General features: G+C 48.7%; 1 protein-coding gene across 1 annotated transcript in view; it reads left to right on the top strand.

Moving 5' to 3' along the window:
- Positions 1-1,536: 1,536 nt before the first annotated feature.
- ACACB (acetyl-CoA carboxylase beta) overlaps positions 1,537-18,932 on the top strand; it is a 137,811-nt gene continuing 120,415 nt past the window's right edge. Inside the window, 2 exon segments of the mRNA XM_052655120.1 lie at positions 1,537-1,566; positions 1,668-1,712. Coding sequence (XP_052511080.1) covers positions 1,552-1,566; positions 1,668-1,712 — 60 coding nt within the window. The 5' untranslated portion in view covers positions 1,537-1,551.

Raw genomic sequence — 18,932 nt, 5'->3', positions numbered from 1 at the left:
AAAATTACATGGACAGAGGAGCCTGTTGGGTTACCATTGTGGGGGGGAGGGGGGACGAGGGAGGGTCATAAAGAGCTGGACACGACTGGGGGACTACACAACAGACAGCAGTCACCTAAGTTCAAATACCTGTGACAGATCCCTTACCCTCTCTGGCTGGCTGTTTCCACCTGAACCCTGACTGAGTCAGAGAAGGGACATTGGTTCAGAGCAGCTGGGTCCTTAGAGCTCAGGGCCTCCAAAGGCCGTCAGCGTCAGCATCCTCCCAGCAGGCCTGCTCCAAATCCAGCTTTCTCACCTGCCCTGTAGCTATCAGTGGAGGAGGAGGACAGACCCTTCCCAGGCTGGCACTGACAACAAAAAGCTGCAACTCCCTGCTGACCCATGGGCCAAACAGGGAAACTCAGAATCAATCCTACGTAACAATCAGATACTCTTAAGCCATAGGGAGATTTTGGTAAATGGAACTCTTAGAACTGGGGTACCCTGGGACAAAGCTGATATGGGACTCTGTGGGTGGAATCATCCCTTCCCTGGGAGGAGGGTTTGGGCCGCAGCATCCAGGGTGGGACCCTGCTCTGGAACTCAGTTGGGCAAAAGGCCACAAGTGAACTGGGCTTGGCAATGGGCCAACTCTGCAGCTTGGGCCTTCAACGGCCACCAGGGGGCCCTGAGGCCCCGCCAGGAAGGCAGTGACTGCCCCAGGGATGTCAGGGTGGCTGGCTGGGAGGTAGGAAGAATTCAGGGTAGAGGAGCCAGAGTCTTCAGGGCAAATCCCTGTGCAAGGTAACTCGCTGTACCTGTAGGAACTCTGTGCTTTGGCTCCATCCCCTCCCCCTTGGGCAGCTGGAGTTCAGAGCTGCGTTGGTGTCACCTGGGACCCCCGGGGCGGGGGTTACACCACGCAGGGTCGGGGGGCCGGACGTGGCAGGTCTTGGCCACTTGAGGATTTCTGTTACTCCTCCTCTGCTTACAGATCATGTGACCCACCAACCCCAGTTCAAGCCACAGTTTCCCCATCTGCACGATAAAGGGGTAGGCTGGAGGATCCTTCAGGTCTTAGTTGCACCACACGGGATCTCCGTTGCATCGTGAGGAATCTTGCTTTGCAGCACATGGAATTCTCTAGTTGTGTCCCTTCAGCTCCAGAATGCGAGGGCTCAGTTGTTCCACGGCACGTGGGATCTCGGTTCCCTGACCAGGGATTGAACCCTCTTCCCCTGCGTTGCAAGGTGGATTCACAAGCATTGGCCTACCAGGGAAGTTTGTATCGTTTTATTTCTTCTTCTCAACCATGTGGTGACGTCATGAGATGAAAAAACAGGCTTGGCCGTTTGCCCAAAGCCACAGGTGACAGAGCAAGAATTCAGAGTCAGATCGATCTGATTTCAAAGCCTAGTTAGTGATCCCGCCACTTACTGACCCTCTGCCCAGATCATAATTTTTTGGAGTCATTAGGGAGAGTGTTTTCAATGGAGTGTTAAAAAAATTTCCCTGAGTTATGAATGGCTCCCCCCAGAGACATCGGAGGACATGTCTGTGTTTAGGGAGATGACTCTTCCAAAGGTTTGTGTGAGCTCCGCTGGAGTGAAGCAGTCTCGGTAAACAACCTAAGCCCCGCCATTGACTGAGTCCCTGACCTGCATGTTTTTCATCCCCAACTCCAGGCTCCCTCTGATGATACCCAGGCCTCAGGAGAACCCGGGCAGCAGGTAAGAAATACGCTTCCTCCTTGTAAGTCCACTGGAGAAAATCCCATGAGACTCACTATTTGCTAACTCTTCCTTCTTGAAAAACGTGCCCAGAAATGAAGTCACTCTGGCAGGGTGAAGCTGTCCCTGGCGTACCCACCGCTGAAATCGTGTGTATCAGTTCAGCGCCCTTCGGGTTTTTCCACTTGCCAGGCCACTGAACTGCGGTCCCCTTATCTTTTCTCGGAGCACAGTGGAATGCCCTTTTGTGCGGCCTTGGCTCCCCTCCCTGCCCAGCTCTGACTCGGATCTGGACGTGACCTTTGTCCTACAAGCCCTGCTCCCTCCACACACACACCCCAGGTGCAGAACACTCTGTAACCGTGGCACAGAGCCGATTTATGTCCTCCGCCAGTCCCCGAGACAGCCATCTGACCCTGCATGGGAACGGAGCTGTTTGGTTCTGTTTTTTTTGCCCCTGGGTCCTGAAAAATAGGAGACATTTCATCAGGTGGCATCTTCCTTTAGAGGGTTTTAACGAAATCTCTTGCGGAGAGAGAAGCCAGGAGATCTTTTCAAAGTGATCATCTTGGGCCTTCACTGTGGGCTTGTTCCAGAAAACATTTCACAAACACCCGACCTGCTCAGGGTTAATTTTCTGCACGTGTCAGGAGGGCCAAAATGACTTTGTATTGCTGACGGCAGCTTGGGCTTTAAATGACATCTAGGGATTTTGAAATAAAGTGAGGAATGGGATTAAAAGGAGGGGACAGAACTTTTCCCACTTTGCCTGGCTTATGCTTGCTCTTCAAAGCCTTGGAAGTGGAGTGCCCCGGGGATATTTTTAAACAGCAGGAGCTAGTTCATCTGAAAGTGACATTTATAGTCCCCGCAGTGAGCAGCTGGCTAGCTGACATTCAGGTCCGCAGCAAAAAGGGAACCTGGAAAATTCAGCCTGGATGCCCAGTTGAAAGGACATGGGGAAAGGAAAGAGGCAGAGATAAGTGGTAAGTGAGCTCTCCTCTCCCTGGGGTCATTGACCACACAGCCAGTGTCCAGGTGAACAGGAATTTAACACGTAGTGAGGGCAGCCTCTGGACAGAAGCATGGCTGGTTGTGAGAAGCTGATGTAAAGGGCTGGAAATGTAGCGTAGATGAAGGACCTTTCTTTGCTTCTATAAATGGTTATGTTGCTGGGGATCCCTGTGCAAACTTTCATCAGTTCCCCAAACCCAGAGTTTAGGCTTAACTAAAAGGCAAGGGGGGAGATTTTTGACTCCCAAAGCTTCTGTCTTCAGGACGAGAATTCTGTTTCGTATAGATGTCTGATTTCTCAAGCTTGCTCATTTTTTTTTTTAATGCAGACTCTTAAGAGTCAAGCATTTCTGGTGTCCTCTGTGGCTAGAAAGGCATGATTTTGTTTCATTTTTAAAAAGCGTAGTACCAAGGAAGTCTTGAATCAAGCACGCAGTAAAATCGGGCTCCTCCTTGAACCATCCTTTGGTCTGTCTCTCCTCCTTCCAGGGAGCCTTACCTTTAACAGTGCACGTGTGTGCGTGCTCAGTTGCTTCAGTGTCTGGCTCTTTGTGGCCCTATGGACCATACACCGCCAGGCTCCTCTGGCCTTGGGATTCTCCAGGCAAGAACACTGGAGTGGGTCGCCATGCCCACTTCCAGGGTATCTTCCCAACCCAGGGATCGAACTTGAGTCTCTTACGTCTCCTGCACAGGCAGGTGGGTTCTTTACCACTAGCGCCACCTGGGAAGCCCCTTTACAATGCACAGACCTTATGTCCTTCAGACTGTTTGTTCTGAAAATGCACTGTGTTCTCCATCCTGTCTCTCACGTCAGGCATTACTGTTATTTTGACACACACAGGCACGACTGAGGGGGAGTTCCCAGGAAGCAGGTCTTTTTCAATTTAAAAACTGGAAGGTATAGACATTGTTTTCTAAATAATTTTTGCTTCTAACAGTGTCTTGGGGCATCTTTTCCAAGATGCGATTTCTTTACTGACTGACCTCTCCAGGTTTTAAATGGAAAGACCCCGCCCATCCTAAGTGATCAGAGTTGCAAGCATCCCCAGATCGTGACTTTATTTGAACAGCTCTGGAAAGGCGTTTTGTGTTCATGCAAAAGAGTTTTATGTGCCCCTGCTTGGGTGTTGCGTGAACTCCCTCAGCCTCTTGTTACCTTCAGATCTGAGATAGAAATTAGAGTATGACTTTATACCAGATACTTGATCTTTATGGGGAAATAAACACTTTAATTTCCCAGGTAGCTCAGTGGTAAAGAATCCATCAGCCAATGCAGGAGACCCAGGTTTGATCCCTGGGGGTGGGTCGGGCAGATCCCCTGGAGACGGAAATGGCAATTCACTCCAGTATTCTTTTTTTTTAAAATTATACTTGTTTATTTTTAATTGACTGATGATCACGTCACAATATTGGTTTGATTTCTGCCATACATCAGCATGAGTTAGCCATAGGTGTACATGTGTCTCCTCCCTCAAACCTTCCTCCTGCCTCCCCACCCTTCCCCACCCCTCTGGGTTCCTACAAAGTCCTGGTTTGAGTCCCCTGAGTCATACAGCAAATTTTCATTGGCTGTTTTACATATGGTAGTGTATATGTTTCCATGCTCCTCTCTCCATGCATCTCACTGCATAATAGGCTCTGGGTTCATCCACCTCGTTAGAACTGACTCGACTGTGCTCTTTTTTATGGCTGAGTAGTATTCCATTGTATATATGTACACCGCCTTCTTTATGCATTCATCTGTCGATTGACATCTAGGTTGCTTCCGTGTCCTAGCTATTGTAAATAGTGCTGCAGTGAACATCGGATGTGTCTTTCCCAATTTTGGTTCCTCAGGATATTTGCCTAGGAGTGGTACTGCTGTGTCATATGGTGGTTTTATTCCTAGTTTTTTAAGGAATCTCCATACTGTCTTCATAGTGGCTGTATCAATTTACATTCCAACCAGCAGTACAAGAAGATTCCTTTTTCTCCACACCCTCTCCAGCACTTGCTGTCTGTGGATTTTTGGATGATGGCCATTCTGACCCGGTGTGCCACTCCATTGTTCTTGCTGGGAAATCCCACGGCCAGAGGAGCCTGGCGGGCTGCAGTCCAGGGGGTCGCAAGACTTGGACATGACTCAGTGACTGTGTGTGTATTCTAGCTGCTTCAGTCATGTCCAGATTTTTGTGACCCCATGGACTGTAGCCCATCAGGCTCCTCTGTCTGTGGGATTCTCCAGGCAAGAATACTGGAGTGGGTTGCCATTTCCTCCTCCAGAGATCTTCCTGACTCAGGGATCGAACCTGCGTCTCTTTTTAAGTCTCCTGCATTGGCAGGTGGGTTCTTTACCACTAATGCCACCTGGGGAGCCCATTGACTACTCAGGTTCTAATCAGTAGGCTGGGTGCCTTCCATCTTGCTTTGTGTATTTTTAAACTTTTTAGTACAACAAATGAGCTTTTTTGGGAAACGCATTCAGAGGTAGCGTGAATAGCACAGCAAGCCCTAGGCATTCACCACCGCCTTCAATAGCGGTCGACCTTCCGCTCTTCTAGTTTCTCCTACGCACGCGTACACCTTCCCCTCCTGTATTTTCCTCCAACATCTTATTATGAACATTTTCAGACATAGAACAACATTGAAAGAAAGTTAGAGTGAGCACTCATACACCCACCACTTAGATTCTGCCATTAACAGATTTATTATATTTGCTTCATCACACGTCTGTCTCTCTTATCTACACTTTTTACACATTTCTTTTTTTTGGCCGAGATCTTAATTTCCTGACCAGGGATCGAACCTGGGTCCCCTGCATTGTGAGTATGGAATCTTAACCACTGGACTGCCAGGGAAGTCCTGTACACATTTCTTAGAAATTGTAGTCTTCAATACCTTTCCTCTTGAATACTTCAGTAACTCGAGGTACTGAGTAACTCAGGTTACTATCCTTAACTCAAGTTCCGTTTCTCTGGCGTATTTTCAAACAAATCTCAGAGCCAGATAAATACTTTAGTACATTGCTCTAAAAGAGATGAGGACTTTGTACCAAAGCCAGTGCCAGGACTTTCCTGGTGGTCCAGTGGCTAAGACTCCGCCCTCCCAATGCAGGGGGCCCAGGTTCAGTCCCTGGTCAGGGAACTAGATCCCACACGCTGCCAGTAAGAGTTTGCAAGTTGCAGCTAAAGACCTGGCACAGCCAGTTAAATGAATAAAAATATAAAGTCATTGCCATGATTATCTACCTCAAGTGCAGCTAACGCTGTTTCCTTTATCCAGTATCTAGCTCATGCTCAGTGTCCTCCGGTCATCTCAAAGATTTTGTCTTTGAGGTTGTTTTGTTCAAATCAGGACCCACGAAAGGTCCTAGTAAATTTCTTTTCACCTATAGTAGTCACTACCCTTCTTTATTAAATGACAGTTGCTTATTGAAGAAATGGAATCCTGTGTCCTGTAGAATTTTTCCCATGCTGGATTTGGCTGATTAAGCTGAATAAGCACCCTCAAGGCATCATGTGGCAAGCTTCTCTGTCCTTAATAAAGCGTTAAGTCTAGAGTCCTGGATGAACTCAGGTCCAAATTTGAGCTGTTGCTGTGTACTTCTCATTGTGTCCTGTCGAGAAGAACAGAATGTCTGATTATCCCACTTGCAGTGATATTGACTCATCACAGAGTCTGGGGATAACCTGATCTCTGCTGTGAAATTCCTCTTCAACCTTTCCCCAGATGGCTTTACAAGTCACCGATGGTCGGAGCCTAGGACATTATTATTTCGTTTATGGTTGTGAATCATGGTTTCCTTTTGCCATCAATCATTCCGCGTTTATGAGCCATCCCTGTTCTATAACTTAGAACTTTCACCCACCGTTTGGTAACCTTGAAGTATACAGGGTCTTTTCCTATAGCAAAGGCAAGAGAGATGCTCAGTCACATCCCTTTTTTTGGTAATTCAGTTTCCAAAGTAATAAGTGGTGCCACGGCAACCTTCCAAGGTGTCAGTGAGGGTCAGGGTTTGTGTTTGTCTTCATAACATTATGATCTCATGATTTTTAAAATGTCAGTATATTTGACGTATTTCAATCCACTGCAAATGTCGTCTTATATTTTTGGCCCTAGGTATCTTTTTTTTGACAGGGAAGCCTGTTCAGGGTGTACCTGCTGTGTTTACAAGTCTGCCCAAGCCCTGGAGTCAGTCATTTCTCCAAGGGGTCCTGGTTCCTTTTAGTGGGAAATACACTTAGAAATCATTATCTGGACATCAGGGAAGTTCGTGACTGTATGACACGATTCCCGTGGTTGCTCTGTTTGTAATGGACTGGAGAGACATGACTGAGGGCAGGTAGATGGGTCAGGAGGCTGGCACACTGGTCCCCGTGAGAGGGAACTGTGGCTTAAAGTTGGTCTTAGGCAGAGCACTTAGCATAAGGCTTGAAGCATCCTGGGAAATGCAGCCAATGGGCAATGCATAAAAGAAACATGCTTTCATGATTTGCACTGTTTGTATATTAGTGAATTGAAACCTTACCAAAACTCTCTGAGGAAGGCATTCTTGCCATCCCCATCGAAACCTCAAGAAAACCAAAGCTCAGAGAGGTGAGGAAACTTGCTCAAGATCACTCAGGAAATAAAGAGCAGAAATCTCGAATCTAGCATCTCCAGATCCAGTACTTCAACCAATACACTGTGTTGCCCATAGGTGTCATTATTTCAAACTCAAAAAGAAAAACCTAGATTAATTTCTGGCACTAAACCTGATCCCTCATCAGTGAGGCCGACTTGCTTATACTTCATGAGATTATACACTGGGATTCCAGGGTGAGAGGGATGGGTCCCTTGGGCAGAGCCAACCATCAGACCCTGTCCCTGCCCCCTGGCATTTCTGTGTGGCTGCACTTTAGCAGGAAGTGGCCCTTGAGACCACTGCTGCTACTGTTGTCTGTACAGCCTACGAGCTCTTCTAAGTATCCTCATTATTTTTGCAGGCTTTGGTATGTTTCAGAATGAGAAAGCCGAGGTCCCAAGACTCAGGTACACACCGTTAAAGGGTTTTGGGGTGAGGGCACCAGGGCTCGAGCCCCCAGACTCTGACTCTGTGTCTATAGCCAGTTTTTTGTTTTCAGTCCAGAAGGGACAGGACAGAGGAGAGGTTGCTTCTTTTTAGGGAGGTGAGTCACCCATCTGTGGGGCTCAATCGATTCAGCTCTAAAGTTGGCAACTGCATTTCCAAAGCTGACAGGAAGCATGGGGGCAGCCTTGAAAGTGAACTGCAGTCCCCGGGGTGGTGTATGGCTCAGATGGGAAGGAGGTGCCCCCCCTCCCCCCGCCCCGAGTTACACCACTGCCTTCCAGGCTGGATGCTGCAGTGGCCTCGCCCAGGGACCAGCCTGAGTGGAGGCGCTCAGCCAACAGAGCCAGGGGTGACAGGAGGAAGAAGTCGCCATCACACAACAGCTCCACAGCGGGAAAAACAATGTATTGGATCCCCGGCCCCCAAGGCAGGGGCCAGCCTTCATTTACATCAGGCTAAACAGTCTGCCTGTGGCTTCCCAGGTAGGTCAGTGATCAAGAATCCGCCTACCAAGCAGGAGACGTGGGTTCCATCTCTAGGTCGGGAAGATCCCCTGGAGGAGGAAATGGCAACCCACTCCAGTATTCTTGCCTGGAAAATCCTGTGGACTGACGGGTGACAGTCCATGGGGTCGCAAAGGGTCAGATACAACTTAGCGACTAAACAACAGCAAACAACTCACCCACCCCGTGAGTGCATTTAATCGCCCCGGTGGGCTGCTGAGGTTGGGGAAACTAAGGCTCGGGTTACCCACTCTGCTTGTAGGTAGGTGGCAGAGCTGAGATTCCTGCCGGGGTGGCCTGGCTATAGCATCTTCTCTGGGCTCTCTCCATAGCTCCAGCCCTTTCCAGCTCCAAGAAGGAGGTGTGGCCCCCACCTTGCTCACCGTCCCTGTCTGCTACCCGCCCCCCCCGCCCCGCCCCCCGCACCCTTTTCTCAGTGCCACCCCCCCGCCCCGCCCCCCGCACCCTTTTCTCAGTGCCAGGCCAACCGTGTAGGGTTCCTGGAGAGATTCTGTCTCCTCCTGATCCTGTACCTCTGCCTGGTGAAGTCACATGCCTTCTGTCTCAGCTGAGATATCCCTGAGAAAGCTTTCCCTCTAAGACTAAGGCAGGGCCACTGCTTCATGCATTTCGAGTGCTTCTTCTTGATTGCGATTCTCCTGCTTGTGCCCTTACTTTGCTCTGAGATCTTAACTTGCTTCCCACTGAGAGTGTAAACCCTGCCTGGGCAGGACCATTCCCGCTCTGTTTGCTCCATATCCATGACAACCTCGCCTCGCCTGTGCCCAGGAATTACCTGCTCATGATGAGTGATGGTTGAAGAATGCAAATTCCCGGCACAGAAGGAAGAGAGGGGAAGGAGGGTGGAGTTCCATCTGGAAGGTGGAGGGGACCTCAGGTGTGCAGAACAGTCAGCTTCTGCAGTTTCTATAGGAATGACGCCAGTGAGACAGGATCAGGACAGATGAGCCCGATAGACCTCTGAGCTCACAGAGGAAGTTTTCCTCTGGAGGTGGGGGATCGCTGCTCTTACATTCCTCCAAGACAAGGGCCAATCTGGAAACATTCAGGCTGGTTTTGCCTGGCCCTCCCTCCCACGCAGGTCAACCCCATCCAAAGCTGGACTTGTCTCCCCAGGTGTAAATCCAGCACCTGCCATGTAACAGGCACCAGGGATGTGCCCCTTTCAAGGTCAACAGTCCCAGAGGACCCTGGGACTTCTGGTGTCTGAGCCTTTGCCTGACTGCAGGAAGAACTGAAGTGTACAGACTTTTCTCAAATGTGTTTTCCTGCTGGAAGCTGGGTTCTTACATCGATGGCCCCTGAGGCCTCACATCTGCTCGATTCTAGGACCAACTGGGTGTTGGTATTTCAGGCTTGCTCTATCAGTGTTTGCTGAGATTCTCCAGAAGCCTAGGTGTTCTGACAGGTGACAAGTTTCAGAACTGCTGGCCCTCCCTGTGTCTCTTCCAGGCTTCTGATTCCCTCCATCCAAGAGGGTGGCCAGTTAATCAATTGAATCAATAGTTTGTTCACCTCCCCCTCTTAGGAGTCTAGGCTTTGGAGTCAGGCAGAACAAGGCTGGGTTCTATGCACCTCCAAAGCTGTATGACTTTGGGAAAGTCACTCCCCCTCTCTGGGCATTGGATTCTCATGCCTGATCTGTGAAATGTGATAAGATACTTTCCTTGTAGGACTACATGAGTAAACAAGATCCTGAATGCAGGATGCTCATTATAATGGGAGGGGTGAGAAGTGAAGTTGCTCAGTTGTGTGCGACTCTTTGCGATCCCGATGGCAGCCTACCAGGCTCCTCCATCCGTGGAATTTTCCAGGCAAGAGTACTGCAGTAGGTTGTCATTTCCTTCTCCAGGGGATCTTCCCGACCCAGGGATCAAACCCAGGTCTCCTGCATTGCAGGCAGACGCTTTACCCTCTGAGCCTCCAGGGAAGCCCCATAATGGGAGGGGTAGCTATTGTTGTTTATTAGCTGTTGTTTATAGCTGAGGAATAGCAGAGCAGAGTCTGTGCCCAGAGGTGGAGGCTGCAGCTCTCTTGCTGTTCTTCTGGGGCAAGGAAGTGTGGACGCAGCACTGGTGCCCTCAGCCACAGTCGCAGGGAAAGGTGAGGTTTGCGGATTATACAGCCGGTGTGATTTCTCAAGTCTTCCCATTTGTAGGGAGCTATACCTAAATATCTTCTTCAGATGCAAACATTCTAAAGAACACAAATGATTGTCCCTTCACAATAGAACCATTCTGCTAGTTACTGCTCCCGGCTGAGTGACTTTGGCCGAGTTCCCATCTTCAGACAGTAGAGTTAGAAATTTGCCATCCAGCAGGTGTTGAGGGCAAATTCTCTACGAGAATTCCTGCTCCCTTGGCAACCTGGTGAACTCCTATTCCTCCTTCAAAGGCCCAGAGCAGATGTCACCTCTTTAATTTTTCTCCTGTCCATCTCCACGCCTGGAAGGAGTTCTTTCCTAACTGCCTTCCACAGACTTCCCTGGTGCTCCAGTGGTTGAGTCTGCCTTCCAATGCAGACAGCATGAGTTCCATCCCTGATTAGGGAACTAAGATACCACATGCCACACAGTGCAGCCAAAAAAAAAGAAAGAAAGAAAGTGAACTGCCTTCCAGATGTGACTTTCCTGATTCTGGGATTCTAGTGGCTACATCTTGATCTTAAAAGGTTATTTTTCCCTTTGGTTAGAACTCTCCTGTCTCTCCAAAACCTTTTCCAGGAGAAGAACCCTCAAGCCTAGAGAAGTCGTTTTGTTATTTATTTCTTGTTGCATTTTAGTTTCTTAAAGACGTGGATGCAGAGATTTAAAAACAAACCCAGGGCTCTAAAAACCCAAGCAGCGCCCCCAGTAGTCACTTCTCAGGTCCGGGGTTTTAGGACCTTCCTCGGGGCTTATGGAGGGAAATTTTGCACAGAGAGCAGGAGGGCATGAAGATTAGGAGTCCTAGCGGTGTGCGCCTGGCAGGCGATGGGGCCCACAGAAGGTGAGGAAGAGGCGGTGTCTCTGTAGAGGGCTTCAGGGGCCCCTCGTGATGAGACCATGTGTGTGAAGCTCTCAGCACCGTGGCCGCACGCTCAGAAAACGATGCTGGCAGGAAGACACGCCCCTCTGATCTATTAGGGATAAACTTCCTGTCCCATACCACTGTCTCTGGGACTTCCCTGCCCATCCAGTGGTCAAGACCCTGCACTGCCCATGCAGGGGGCGTGGGTTTGATCCCTGGTCAGGGAACTAAGATCCCACAGCCGCAAAAAAGAAAAAAAAAAAAATTTAAAACCCCAAATAAATATAAAATAAAATTAAGAATCTCATCTCTCTGAATAACATAAAAAGTCATACACACACACACACAGAGTTCTCAGGACCATCTCTGTTGGATCAGGGAGCAGACAGAATTTAATTAACAGAAGTGAATTCAGCCTGAATTAACATCTGCTGCAGCCCACAGATGGCCTCCTCTTTGGAAGAAACCACCTGCCCCACAGGCCTGCAAAGCTGAAGGGGGTCCAGGGAGTATCTCTCTGTGAGGATCTTCCTGTCCCACCTGGGCACCTGAGCAGTGTCGGACTGGGGCCACCACCTGCGTAGAAACACCCAGTCTGTTCTGTCCCTTGGTGGAGGAGAATCCCTGCTCAGCATCACCAGCTGTGTTCTTTCCATTTTGGTTCAGCAAGAAGGGGAGGGTGGTGTTTGACAGGTCTCGGTTGATCCTACCAGTAATCCTATGACATGCATGAGGCTGGGGATTTTCCCTCCTTTTCTTGATGAGGAAACAGATTCAGAGAGGGGACAGGATCCATCAGAGACAACCCTCTGGGTGGCAGAGTGCCACCAGGCGGTGATCTATCCTGCCTGAGCCTCTCTGCTTGGATCAACTGTGCCAAGCGCCCTGCCTGAGTGACGGCTCTGGATTCTCGACGCCTCCTTCTGGGAGCCGCACCCTGACACTGTTTTGCTGATGAGCATGCTGAAGCGCCTTCGCCCAGAGCTCACCCTGTGTGAGGTGAGAACCCACATTGGTGTCCAGGGCACCCACCAAGGTACCTGAGGACAGTGGGTCTTTACAGTGACTATTGTCCCACACTGGCCTGGAGCGGGAGACCTTGGTGCCACTCACGGCAGTGCCATTAATTTCACATGTGACCACTGGCCTCTGCTCACCTACCAAGCAAGCACACTGGACCTGCTAAGTGTCCCCCTCTCAGGCTGGCAGGTGGGAACCTGAGTGGCTTATGGGGAAACACAGGGTGACCTGTGAAACCCCAAACCTAAGGGCCAGAGTGCAGGTTGAATTATCTACTGGCAGGTTGGCCACCTTGGCGGCCTGGCACAGCTTCCTCTATCACTGTTCAGTTCAGTTCCGTCGCTCAGTCGTGTCCGACTCTTTGCGACCCCATGAATCCCAGCACGCCAGGCCTCCCTGTCTATCACCAACTCCCAGAGTTCACTCAGACTCACGTCCATCGAGTCAGTGATGCCATCCAGCCATCTCATCCTCTGTCGTCCCCTTCTCCTCCTGCCCCCAATCCCTCCCAGCATCACAGTCTTTTCCAATGAGTCAAACTCTTCTCATGAGGTGGCCAAAGTATTGGAGTTTCAGCTTTAGCATCATTCCCTCCAAAGAAATCCCAGGGCTGATCTCCTTCAGAATGCACTGGTTGGATCTCCTTGCAGTCCAAGGGACTCTCAAGAGTCTTCTCCAACACCACAGTTCAAAAGCATCAATTCTTCGGCGCTCAGCTTTCTTCACAGTCCAACTCTCACATCCATACATGACCACTGGAAAACCCATAGCCTTGACTAGATGGACCTTTGCTGGCAAGGTAATGTCTCTGCTTTTCAATATGCTATCTAGGTTGGTCATAGCTTTTCTTCCAAGGAGTAAGCGTCTTTTAATTTCATGGCTGCAGTCACCATCCGCAGTGATTTTGGAGCCCCAAAAAATAAAGTCTGACACTGTTTCTACTGTTTCCCCAACTATTTCCCATGAAGTGATGGGACCGGATGCCATGATCTTCGTTTTCTGAATGTTGAGCTTTAAGCGAACTTTTTCACTCTCCTCTTTCACTTTCATCAAGAGGCTTTGTAGCTCCTCTTCACTTTCTGCCATAAGGGTGGTGTCATCTGCATATCTGAGGTTATTGATATTTCTCCCGGCAATCTTGATTCCAGCTTGTGTTTCTTCCAGTCCAGCGTTTCTCATGATGTACTCTGCATAGAAGTTAAATAAGCAGGGTGACAATATACAGCCTTGACGTACTCCTTTTCCTATTTGGAACCAGTCTGTTGTTCCATGTCCAGTTCTAACTGTTGCTTCCTGACCTGCATATAGGTTTCTCAAGAAGCAGGTCAGGTGGTCTGGTATTCCCATCTCTTTCAGAATTTTCCACAGTTTATTGTGATCCACACAGTCAAAGGCTTTGGCATAGTCAATAAAGCAGAAATAGATGTTTTTCTGGAACTCTCTTGCTTTTTCCATGATCCAGCGGATGTTGGCAATTTGATCTCTGGTTCCTCTGCCTTTTCTAAAACCAGCTTGAACATCTGGAAGTTCACGGTTCACGTAATGCTGAAGCTTGGCTTGGAGAATTTTGAGCGTTACTTTACTAGCCTGTGAGATGAGTGCAATTGTGCGGTAGTTTGAGCATTCTTTGGCATTGCCTTTCTTTGGGATTGGATGAAAACTGACCTTTTCCAGTCCTGTGGCCACTGCTGAGTTTTCCAAATTTGCTGGCATATTGAGTGCAGCACTTCACAGCATCATCTTTCAGGATTTGAAATAGCTCAACTGGAATTCCATCACTTCCACTAGCTTTGTTTGTAGTGATGCTTTCTAAGGCCCACTTGACTTCACATTCCAGGATGTCTGGCTCTAGGTGAGTGATCACACCATCGTGATTATCTGGGTTGTGAAGATCTTTTTTGTACAGTTCTTCTGTGTATTCTTGTCACCTCTTCTTAATATCTTCTGCTTCTGTTAGGTCCATACCATTTCTGTCCTTTATCGAGCCCATCTTTGCATGAAATATTCCCTTGTTATCTCTGATTTTCTTGAAGAGATCTCTGGTCCTTCCTATTCTGTTGTTTTCCTCTATTTCTTTGCATTGATCTCTGAGGAAGGCTTCCTTATCTCTTCTTGCTATTCTTTGGAACTCTGCATTCAGATGCTTATATCTTTCCTTTTCTCCTTTGCTTTTTGCTTCTCTTTTCTATTTGTAAGGCCTCCCCAGACAGCCATTTTGCTTTTTTGCATTTCTTTTCCATGGGGATGGTCTTGATGCCTGTCTGCTGTACAATGTCACGAACCTCATTCCATAGTTCATCAGGCACTCTATCTATCAGATCTAGGCCCTTGAATCTGTTTCTCACTTCCACTGTATAATCATAAGGGATTTGATTTAGGTCATACCTGAATGGTCTAGTGGTTTTCCCTACTTTCTTCAATTTAAAGTCTGAATTTGGTAATAAGGGGTTCATGATCTGAGCCACAGTCAGCTCCTGGTCTTGTTTTTGTTGACTGTATAGAGCTTCTCCATCGTTGGCTGCAAAGAATATAATCAATCCGATTTTGGTGTTGACCATCTGGGGATGTCCATGTGTAGAGTCTTCTCTTGTGTGGTTGGAAGCGGGTGTTTGCTAGGACCAGTGCATTTTCTTGGCAAAACTCTATTAGTCTTTGCCCTGCTTCATTCTGTGTTCCAAGGAGGATGTTGCATCCTCGCCTACTAGCCTGAGGGGCCTTGGACTTCATCCTGATGTTTTTGCTTCTGTTTCCATCAAGCTCACCTTGGCCAAACCCAGGTTGTACTGGGACGGACACCTCCTACCAGGTGTCTGACAGATGAACACATGGGAGCAAGAAGCTGGAATGATTAGGGGAGTGTTTTCTGTTTAATTTTGGCTGCACTGGGTCTTCCTTGTGGCTCTCAGGCTTTCTGTAGTTGTGGTATGCAAGCTTAGTTGCCCCTTGGTATATGAGATCTAAATTCCCTCACCAGGGATGGAACCTGTGTCCCTTGCATTGGGAGGTGGATTCTTAACCACTGGACCCCCTGGGAAGTCCCTACAGGAGTATTTAAAACTCTAGAGACTTGGCGTTGGGCGAGAGGGTGTGAGATTGCATGAGCAGTGAAGCAGGCTCTAATTCCAGAATGGTGGGAAGCCGGAGGGAGGTGGCCCTGTGGCTCCTAGAGCCGCTGAGAGCAGACAGCTTCTTAAGTACTCGAGTTTGAATCTGCAGGGGGGAAGGGCAAGGACCTTGGTGAATGGCTTATATTTACAGATGGCAGATAAGGGCACCTGACTTGGGAGAAAGCTCACTCGTGTACAGCACGGGATGGTCCAAACTCCTCCCCCACCCTGGCCTGATGCATGACACCAGGCTCCTGTTTCAACAGGACACTCCACAGCCCGCTTCCCTTAGTCACCCCGTGGGCACCTGTCAGACCCACATGAGAATGGAGCCGGCGGCCCGGCAGTGGGGGTAAGTTACAGTGCGTGCTCAGGAGTTCATCTCTGTGGGAAGGGAACGGATGGCTGATTTAACACTGACTTGCTGCCCTTCTCTGTCCCTCGAAGGCCCAGCCAGGTATGGTTGGGTGTGTTGCGGCAGGCGAGGGTGGGGGAGAGCTGGAAAACAAATCCCTGACCCGTCTCCCTCTCCAGCCCCGTCTAGCCACCAGCCAGCAGCTGTTGGAAGCGAGCGGTTTCCTGCCTGTGTTACGGTCAAGGCCACGATTGCCCTGGCACCAAGCAGCTGTTGCTTGTGTTCGGTTTGCAAGAAACAAAAATAGCTTCGGCCCTCCGCTGGGTTTTCGGGTCAGCTGGGTTGTTTCAGTGAACAGCAGCAGCTCAGCGTGGCATGTCTGCCAGGGTTCACGGGAAGGACGTCACTGGCCTTGATTGCCCGTGGGTCTGAACCACATGCACAGTGCTCCTTCTAGACGGCTGTGCACCCCTGGTTCCACCCTCCAGGTTCATGGCTGGGTATCTGATTTAGGATCGTATCCAGGTGTTCAGGGGAACACCCTCCACTCTATGGGATTTGCTTAATCCACTCTTGATGGTGGTGCAATGGGAAAGGTACCTAAGTATAAGCAGAGTCAAGGAACTGAACTCTGAGCCACAGTTTACTGACTTGTAAAATGGGACTGCAGTAGGGACCGCAGCAGCTGTAACATCCACCAGGCTGTCCTGAGGACTGGAAACTTGAAGGCGCTGTACCTGCCTGATGGCTCCTTGATGCCACTGATGGCATTTACACACATGCTATGGAGGTTATTCAAAGAGCAGCGGTGGGGCTGCTGTAGCCACGCATTCTGGGAAACACACTCACTCAGAAGGACAGTGCAGGTAGTGGAGCGCAGTTTATTACACCGCCGGGCCCAGGGCAGTCTCCTCTTAGCCAAGGACCCCGACCAGCATTTGTGAAAATCTTTTATACCCCATGAGTACATGTCTGAACCCACCACCCCAAATTCCTTGAGACTTACATAAACCAAGGAAAATGCAATCCCAATAACCCCAGCGTTCACGTGCTGTGTGCTCATGTGCTCAAACAGTCAAACAATTAGCCAATAATCAATAAATCCGAGGTTACACTCCGACAGATACAGAAAAATTTATGGCCTGTCTGGAGGAAGGGGTGATGGTGTATGTTTTCTCTTAGGCGATGAGTAACCTAGATACAATCTTCAAGGCTCCCCTGTCTGGAGGGGGTCTTATCCTTCTGTTGTTGTTTTCATAGGCACTAAACACAGAGTTCAGAGTCCATCGAAAAGGTGGCTGAGCATGATCAGCATGAACAGGCCTAGGATGGAGTCCAGGCCCTATGAATTCCTTCTTCAAGGCCTGTAAATGGGGCCAGAATTGGTATCCCCATTTTACAGATGAGAAAACTAAGGCTCAGAGGAGCTTTCTCAGAGAGTTCCGTGTTTGTCTCTATGTACTTGTGAAAAGTTCTCATATGGTGGCCTGTGGGCCACCCCCCTCCCCACAATCATCACACTGGCAAGAGTAGGGAACACGGGGATTTCCCGGTTGGTCCAGGGGCTGAGACTCTGTGCTCCTAATGTGTTGAGGTCCTTAATGGACCAGAACCTGGTGTTCCGAAGTTGATGATAAGAAAGTAAAGGAGAGAGAAAGAGGCTGATATTCCTTGGTTTACACAGAAAACCAATAAAGCTCCTGACACGGGGCTTGCGCTGTTCACAAAGGCACCTGGTGCCCTCTCGATGGGGTGAAGGCTCAGAGCGCCTTCTCGAGAGGGTCTCAGAAGCCTGGGCAGGAAAGTGAACACAGCAGGGTCTGCACTCCAGAGAAATAGCCTGAGAGAGAGAGAGAGAAGACGCGGGGACCCAAGCTCTGATGGAGCAAAGGTGTTTTATTCAACATTGTGTGGGTATTTATACTGCCTTACAAGGTAGCTATTTTCAGCAGAGATAATATCAAAACTTACAAGTTATCAAGGAAACATGAGGTCATCCATATGAAAGCCACCAGGCAAGTCTATTATATGAAAGAGAGAGGGTTGTAAATGATCACTTTTACCATATGGTTCATAAAAAGGAAGAGGGTCGTAAATAGTTACTTATCACCGTATGGAAAAACTAACGAAGGAAATTCATGCATTCCTAAGCCCCTGGGAGTAGCTTGCTACTCCACTTAATTCCTGAATATTCAGGAATTAATAAGGGACAGAGGATTCATGGCAGATCCAAAACAGCATGCAGGAAGCCTCCTGTTAAATGCTTCCTGACAGTTCCCCCTGTTTATTATATTTGTAAAAAAGGTCCTGACCAATTGAGTTTGTTTAGTATTAACCAACCTTATAGAAAGGCAACGATAAACAATAAATATAATTACCAAGACAATCACCAAAGTTATAGTTCCAGACCCGATGCTGTGGGTAATACTTTGCCTATGGCTATAACAAAAGGAAGTGGAACGCAGGCCTGTGTAAGATATGACTGATTATAGCGAAAGAAATAGTTCCTATGACCACAACTGGCCCCTGTAAAATGTCCGGTCCAAGTTCTTCGGTGACGAGGTGGGGCTAATCCACGGTTAGGCCACACAAGAAGTCCTATGTCATAGTAATGCTCCATGTAGTGTCAGTGACCTTCCATGTCACTTGCGTAACATAGTCACACACTGTGCTGTTAACCTCTTCTGAGCAGTTAGATAACCAAATACCTTGGGGTCCCCAATCAACAATTGTATGATTAGCCCCACACATTAATTTTCCTGATCTGGCTTGACATTTGTCCCAATGAACAGGAGTATATGTAAAGTTCTTATAAGTAAACCCTTTGCATAATGTTCTTTGCTCTTTCCCTAACTCTTTCCCTAACACTTTCCCTAAAGTCTCAGTAGTATAAACATGGTTCACAGACAAAGAAAGGGCAGTAAATAGTCTAAGCAAGTCCGAAAATCCTTTTTGGGAGGCAGGGCTAAAGCCCAAGTCTGTCAGCTGACGTTTATGCACAATTCTGCTGGGCCCAGGCACAAGGGAAGGGCTTTACAGCTGAAAGAAATGTTAATTAGTTTTCCCTCCTCCCCAGGGTGTGAGCCCTTTCGGTTTCAGGGAGGGGGCATATGGGTGGAGTCATTGGTTGATACGGTCA

Source organism: Budorcas taxicolor, chromosome 17, assembly GCF_023091745.1.
Source record: "Budorcas taxicolor isolate Tak-1 chromosome 17, Takin1.1, whole genome shotgun sequence".
Taxonomy (NCBI): domain Eukaryota; kingdom Metazoa; phylum Chordata; class Mammalia; order Artiodactyla; family Bovidae; genus Budorcas; species Budorcas taxicolor.
Note: the sequence above shows the minus strand (reverse complement) of the source record. Positions and strands in the feature narration are given on the sequence as shown.